The sequence below is a fragment of the Mus caroli genome, chromosome 2 (assembly GCF_900094665.2).
Source record: "Mus caroli chromosome 2, CAROLI_EIJ_v1.1, whole genome shotgun sequence".
NCBI lineage: Eukaryota > Metazoa > Chordata > Mammalia > Rodentia > Muridae > Mus > Mus caroli.
In genome coordinates, this window is record NC_034571.1 from 159,241,916 (window position 1) to 159,249,780 (window position 7,865).

Consider the following 7,865-nt stretch of genomic DNA (forward strand, 5'->3'; position numbering starts at 1 on the left):
AGAAAGAAAGAAAGAAAGAAAGAAAGAAAGAAAGAAAGAAAAAAGGAAGGAAGGAAGGAAGGAAGGAAGGAAGGAAGGAAGGAAGGAAGGAAGAAGGAAGGAAGGAAGGAAGGAAGGAAGGAAGGAAGGAAGGAAATGCAGCCTTCTAATCACCTCACACATCCTGAACAGAGCTGGGGTGACCTCTGGACTAGCCTGTCTTTTCTTGTGGTGATAACTCCTGACTGAGCCCTCCCTGCCTGTCTTGGGTGCACACTCCTCAGGGCCCTCTTGTCTGGCTTACCTGAGTCATTCAGGCTGCTGTTCCTCTTGGCATAGGCGCTGCGGACCACCTGCTCGTACACCTGGGCACCTATGGTCCTCACATTGTCCCGCAGCAGGATGCCTTGAGCCTGCACCATGAAGAGGTAGGTGTTCACTGTGGAAAAGCAGGTGGAAGAGAGGTGACACAACGCTGGGGCTTTCTCTCCTTTTGAACCTTTCAAGCCTCTCTCAGCTCTAACACCTTCCCAGTCTCATGCCCGTTTCCCACCCAGGATTCAGGATACTCACAGTTCTTGGGTAGGGCTCAGGGGGAATCTCAGTCAACCCCACACAGGTGTAGGAAAGCATTAAGTGCAGTTACGTCCCACCTGAACTGCAGACATTCACAGTGCCTTCAAGCACAGTGACAATCAGAACAACCTCTACAGACCAACGGAAACACTTTCAAAGGACTCTGCTTGCTCTCAGCACACATCCACTTTAACCCTGCTCAGCACTCAGAATGAAGCTACAGGCCACTCTTGCCCACCCCTCCCCCACCCCAGCATGGAAGTCTGTGGAGAATGATGGAGTAAGATGTCCTGCCCATCCACCAACACCCAAGGCAGTGAGGCACGCACAGGCTGAGTGCTCTTCAGGTAACTGGAGTAAGCTAAGACGTTCTGTAGTAAATGGACCAGTCACCCTCACGGTGTGGCTGCTCACTTAGGCTTACAGGAGGCAGCCACACCCCAGAAGTAATATCCTCTTTCCTGGGCAGCTACTCCACGTGACTCAGTCCCCGTCACAGGGACAGGAGTGGCTTACAAGTCTTCCCTGCAAATGTCTGAGGTGGAATCTTTAACACCTGGCTGGCTTCCAACGTGGCCTCCGGCTGTTGTACAGGGTTTACTGTCTTGGCACTCCTCTGTGCTCAGCACACATGGCCTTGGGCTGCCAATTCCGGCTTAACAAGCTGTATCCAATTGACAGGCATTGTTATTATCACCATGCCCCACACAGAACAGGCGGTAAGGATTGAAGGGACGCCAGGTCACTCCACTTAGCCAGAGTCTGATGCTACACTGGCAGTGGAATGGCTCGGGACAAAACATCTCAGTGTGGAGACCCCAGGCACTCAGCCCGAGCCTGGTCCACACTGAGAAGAGCTTCAGCACTGAGGCCACAGTGTGCAAGAGTGCTCTGTGCTGGAGACACACACACCCATCCACACTCTGCAAAACCAGAACAGATCAGGCTTGTTCTCCAGTGGCTGGAGAGCGTCAGAATCTCTAAGATGTGGCGCTGAGAAGCCTGTGCACAAGACTAGCTTCTCCTTTTCTATGACCTTGCAGGGCAGGGCGGGGCAGGGCGGGGCAGGGGCAGGGCAGGGGCAGGGCAGGAGGGCATGCCACCGTTCGTTCATCCATCAAACACAAGACTTAAACTTCCTAGGAGATCTCTCACTTGCTTCTGGGGCGTTTTTCTGAGGATAACCCAGTCTCCCCTCATTTTCAACAGACTGTTACACCAGCTGTTGGAAATCATTTTAGAAACAAGCCGTTCCTTCAATAGATGAGGGTGGGGTGCTTGTATGTGCAGGTCTGCTATGAAAGTTACAAGAGGACGGGCCTTGAGTGTTATCCTCGGAACGGCATCTTCCTCCTTTCAAACAGGGCTTCTCTTTGGCCTGCAACTCACCAATTAAGCAAGACTGGCTGACTCGTGAGTACTAAAGACACTCAGGTCTCCCCTGCCTGGGGCTGTACAAGCACATGGACGGCTTCACACGCTTGGCTCTTTCACATGGGCGCCATGAACGGAACTCAGGCTCTTTGGAAGCACTTTACCACTAGGTCTCTCTCTGGCCCTAGACACACGGTTAGGGAAGGAGCAGAGTGCCCAGGCACGGCAGACAATCCTCCCCACCCGTGTGCTGCAAAGGTTCTGCCAACAGAGGTGCTCCCCTGGTGTAGCCGTCCTCAAGGAGGGCTCAGAAAGCCAGGATCATGCATCTGCCCCCCCAGGCACATGAACTGGAGCATCAGGGTTGGACCTAGAACTTGTATCAAGCTCACTGGTAACACTAATGTGGCTAGCCCGAGGGCACACCTGGAGGGAGACACAGTGCTACAAGGTGCACAGTTATTGTGCCTTCGTTGTCTCTCTTGATCTTCCTAAGGAGACATCCATCCACACTGCAGTGACTTCCGAGCACCCTCAGCAGCGACTGAGAGGGGTAGGATGAACCACGGCTCCTACTGGCTCTACCACTCAGAGCTCTGTCTGGTTTGCATTTGTGGGATAAGTAGAGTGTCTATGGAGGAAGCATCATGTCTTCACCTCCCATCTCTCGCCACCTTATTTTTAAGGACAAGGACTCTAACAGCAGTTGTGTCGGCTGGCCAGCCAGTGAGCTCTGGGAGATCAATTCTGGTCTCTGCCAGCTGAGTGCTGGGATTTCAGGGCCACACCAACCACACCCAGCCTTTATGCGGGTGCTGGATTAAGGTCCTCACTCTTGCAACACAGTGCTTTATCCAGGGAGCATCTCCCCAGACAGCCCTGCTTTTTGGTTCTTTTGAGACAGGGTCTCCCTAAAGACCCAGGCTGACCTTAAACTGGTTGTGTAGTTCAGGCTGGCCTTAAACTCACAACCCTCCAGCCCCAGCCCTAGCACTGAGATTTTAGGTGTGTGTCACCCTCCCCAACTACAGTTGTTTTGTTTTTCCTTTTCCTTTTTGTTTTTTATTTTTCTCTTACATAAACATCCTGCTGTTGTGCTGTCACAAGGGAACCCTGTGGCTTCCATGAAACGGTTATCAGGACGAGCCAGACTAGACAGTGTTCCCGTCCTACACAAAACTAGATGGAACTTTCTAGACTTAGCCGGTTCACTACTGCTACAACTGATCCACGATGGTCTCCTCTCTGACATATAAATCTCAAGAAACCTTCAAACGCAGTCAACACAGAGTTCTCGAGGAAACCAACACCAGCCTCCCTTTTCTGTCGTTGTGATAGAAACCACCCTGACAAAAAAACCAGCTAGGGTAGAAAGGCTTCGCTTTGCTTACAAGCCCTGCCTGCTTACATTACAGTCCATCGCCGTGAGGAGGTCAGAGTGTGAAACAGCTAGGACAGCAAGAAGTGGATGTGTGTGTGCTTGTTAGCTAGTGCTCCGCTGACCTTGGACTCCTCTGCAGTTCAGGGTCCCCTTTTAGGCCTGGCTTTGGGGTCAAGCTGACTCTCTGGATAAAGGTGCTTTGGTGAATCCTGACCACCTGAATCTGACGCCTGGATTCAGGTTGTAGGAGACCTGACTCTTGAGAACTTCCATCCCTCATAAGTAATACGTTTCACTAAAAATTTCAATTGTCTTGCAATGTGTTTTACTAATAGTTTGTGAATACTGTCTCCTGAATGAGTCCTGTCATTTGACTAAGAAATTCATGTATACACACACTCACTAAAGCTTTTCTTTTTAACCACAGGAATATGCCCAACCCTGAAAAAGAACAAGAAGGCAAATATTGCCAAACAAAGGGAAACAGTCACAGATCCAGACTCAGCCTGCCTAGGACCAGCACCATCTAACAAACACCATGCAGAAAGAATGATTTCCAAGAACTCAGGCAATCTGCAGTACACTGCCATCTGCAAAGAAAATTCCACTTTGGACTGGGCCCAAAATGTTCCCCAGTAACGTTTGACAAAATTTGTTACTCAACTTTCCCAGCCCCTCCAGACAACCCCACTTCCTTGTGTGTCCCTCCTACATCATCTTAACCTCCAACTCATTGTGCACTCATTGTGGACAGCTGAGTCTGTCCTTAGCACAGACTCAGCTGTCCACAATGACAACACTGGTGCCCATGCTGACAGTCCAGATGCAGAGAGCAAGCTGTTCATCTGCTACCCAAAAACTGCCAACTGCAGCCCTGCCCCCCATCAGAAGGCTCCACAGCAGACAGCTCAAGGCTCCTGCTACTCCCCAAACCAGCACCTGACCCTGACATGTCACCAGAAACATCAACAGACTCTACAGAATCAGCTGGCAGAAAATCTGTTTCGGGTATTTCTGGTAATAAACCTACCAGTCCTTGGCTAAAATCACTAGAGATCTGCTAACTATGGGTAGAGAACAGCCATACACAGTGTATTACTAATTCATACGAAGCTTGCTGGAGGCAAAAATCCCCTTAATCTTATTAGAGAAGCTGCTAAGTTCCCTCCTGTCAAACACCAAGTGACCGGCAGTGACAGACTGTACAGGACTCTACAAGTATCGCACCCTTCTGTTATATGCACAAGTCACCAAGATGAACAGCATGCAGAAACTTATAAGTCATGACTAAACTTAGTCATGCAAGCCAATGTCCAGTCGGGCATGGTGGCACACGCCTTTAATCCCAGCACTTGGGAGGCAGAGACAGGCAGATTTCTGAGTTCGAGGCTAGCCTGGTCTACAAAGTGAGTTCCAGGACAGCCAGGGCTATACAGAGAAACCCTGTCTCGAAAAACAAACAAACAAACAAACAAACAAGCCAATGTCCAAGCAGACACACGGACCTCCAGTCTGAACCCCTATGTCACCCATCGACTTTATGAGAAGATATTGTCTTAACCCTTTTTCTATACCAGCGAACACGTTTTGTTGCAAATGACTTTTAGAGTATTGGCCATGTGGTTAGTGAAGTCAGAATCTCGTAACTACAAAGCCCAGTGCTCCGGGACAGAGAGTGACTTCACACTGACAAGCAGTACTTCCCACCAGCGTGGTTCTGATCAACGCTGGTTGAACTGCAGTTTAAAAGCCCATTTTAGCTTGATAGCCAACTGTGAGGTGCCCAGCGCAGTCAGCAAATGCCTCCCACAGACTTTAGCCTTCTCTTGTGGAAGCGGGAGAAAGCATGGGATTGGGGGAGGCTGAGACAGCACAGAGCAGGCACCAGTTAAGGAAGGCCGCTGTCGTGTGTGGGCTGCTAAAGTGACACTTAGCACAGATCAGCCTTGCTGATGGATGACACTAATTATTACCCGGCCCCATGCCTACACTGAGGAATCTCTTATAACCATAGCACAGATAAGAAAAATAAACTCTTCCTCAAAGCTGTGGCTTTCCCGGAGCATTTCCAGGCACAGAGCTGGCGTCTCCTCTTTCCTCCTGGGTTCTAATCCACCTGCAATTGACTCTTGCACACACAGAAAAAAAAAATCCCTAACTACCAGATTGGGAGGAAAATAACGGGTCGTAATGAAGCCAAGAGGCAAAGAGAGATCAAGAGCAAACCCACGCAGGAGTCTTTACTGTAGACCTGTGCACTGGTTAGTGTGCCTAGGGAGCCAGGCACAGCACAGTGGGGAGCCGTCTCGGGTGTGAGCACCATGCTGAAAGCCATGGCCTTGTAGGAAGTGTCCAGGACTAGACCTCAGTGGGCCAACTAATCAATACTCAGAACAAATAAATCCCCACCCCCGCTGAAACACCAAAGTTCCATCCAAAGCCAACCCTAGGACTTGCTCCTTCCTGCAAAGCTGCGACTGGAAGAACCTGCTCTGCACAGTGAGTTCTGACCATTCCTGCAGAAGCAAAACGATGGTCTTCAGTTCAACCTGGTCCTCACAGCAATAAGGCTCAGACTTGGTCTGTGTGATGGGTAAATGGGTTAAAAATCTGTAACCTGTTTGATCTTCAAGACCTACACTCTGGAAGGCACCCGGGGTGATGTCTCTGTCACATGGGTATCACAGAGGACCAAGACTCACCTGTCAAAAGACAGTAATGTGCCACCAGTGTGTGGAGTCCTTTCAAAGAGCTCTGACGTCTATGGCTGACATCAGCTGTGTTTCTGAATAACTGAATCCCACCCTAAGCACCAGAGGTTACAGAGTCCCAGCTCTCCCTGGGCTGTCAGGGAAGATGAACTCCCTGATCCTGCTTCTCCGGGCTTCCTATGGAGTCAGTGTGCTTCCTGCTGCACTGCTGAGTTTCCTAACGCCTGTGTGTGAGACCTCTGAGGTCACTGACTTGCAGGCTATTTGTTGCCTTTGAGTCACAGAAGCAGGAACAGAGGTCTGCCTAGGTCATCTGACCTGGCAAAGCCAGGTTTCACAGCTGGGCTGTCTCTGCAGTCCAGTCTCCCAAGTGCCCCAAACCATCCTCGTGTTATTCTCTGATAGGATCTTTTTACTGTCAGGGTCACATGCTCAACTGATTCCCAGTATTCTTCAGTGTCAGGCACCAACACAACATGCCAGGAGCCATTCCGAGCACCTTCAGAGATTTACAGTTTTAAAAACTTGATGCTCAAATGACAGTCATCGACTTAAACATTTCAAATTTCCTCACTGCACACACTGAGACAGCATAGAGACAGGTTATGACAAACATGAGTTTCTTTTTAAACTAGAGAAAGATGGCTCAGCAGTTAGTATTCACTGAACAATCATAAGAACCAGAATTCAGATCCCAGCATCCACTCAATGAACCTGGCACTCCAGCTCCAAGGCATGCATAGACAGGGGCATCCCTGAGGCTGGCTGGCTTTGAGTCTAGCTGAGGAAACTCAAATTCTAGGTCCCTGGAAAAGAATCTGCTTCAGAGGCACAGGGGAAAAGTGACTGAAGAGGTGCCATGCTTGGTGCCATCTGACACAGGCGCACATGAGAGCACACACAGGCACACCTGCACTCAAACACAGACACTTATTTTATGTATATGAGTACACTCTAGCTGTCTTCAGACACACCAAAAGAGGGCATCGGATCCCATTACAGATGGTTGTGAGCGACCATGTGGTTGCTGGGAATTGAACTCAGATCCTCTGAAAAAGGAGTCAGTGTTCTTAACTGCTGAGCCATCCCTCCAGCCCCAACAAATAAATCTTTAAAAAAAAAAAAGTTATAAAAAGCAAATGTGGTGGTTCAGGGCTGTAATCTCAGCAGAGACCTGAGTCAAGAGGATTGGGAATTCAAGGGCATCATCATCTTTATAAGTGTTTGAGGCTAGCCTGGGCTACATGGGACCCTGGTTTGTTTTGTTTTTGTTTCTTTTAAAGCCATTCCTGGTAATCCACACCTTTAATCCCAGCTCTCCGGAGGCAGAGGAAGGCCGCCTAAGGTTACATAGTGAGACCCCATATCAAAAACAGGTAAACAAACCAAGAAAAAGATTGATTTTTAGAAAGGAAAAATAAAAAGCTACATCTCTTTCCTCTAAAATACAAGGAGACTTTTGGCTGCAGAATTTGCACGCACACATCACATCCTTTAAATGCTTTGGAGCAACAGAAAGCATTTAAGGAAACTGGAAGTGGAATCACACAGGCCAAAGGGCAAACACAGGCTTTCATTTCAAGCTAACTGGGGAGAAACTGCCTGTTGCTCCCCAAGGCCTTCTGATCCCAGACACAAAAGCCACTTAGTTCATCGCAGGTTGTTTCCAGTCAACTTAATCAACAGCTATGCAGTGCCTTGCAAACAACCCTACAAACTTGTCAATCTTTTATTTATTTATTTAGGTTTTTCAAGACAGGGTTTCTCTGTATAGCCCTGGCTGTCCTGGAACTCACTTTGTAGACCAGGCTGGCCTCGAACTCAGAAATCCGCCTGCCTCTGCC

General features: G+C 49.1%; 1 protein-coding gene across 2 annotated transcripts in view; it reads right to left on the bottom strand.

Moving 5' to 3' along the window:
* The window catches only part of B4galt5 (beta-1,4-galactosyltransferase 5), a 48,278-nt gene that overhangs the window by 12,979 nt on the left and 27,434 nt on the right, over positions 1-7,865 (bottom strand). Inside the window, exons 1-2 of one of the 2 annotated variants that reach the window (XM_021152240.2) lie at positions 6,013-6,573; positions 284-418 (exon numbers count right to left, since the gene is read on the bottom strand). In XM_021152240.2, the coding sequence (XP_021007899.1) occupies positions 284-401 (118 nt within the window). In that variant the 5' untranslated portion in view covers positions 402-418; positions 6,013-6,573. Of the gene's footprint in view, positions 1-283; positions 419-6,012; positions 6,574-7,865 lie in introns of those variants that run through there. The other variant, XM_021152230.2, reaches the window with a different exon arrangement.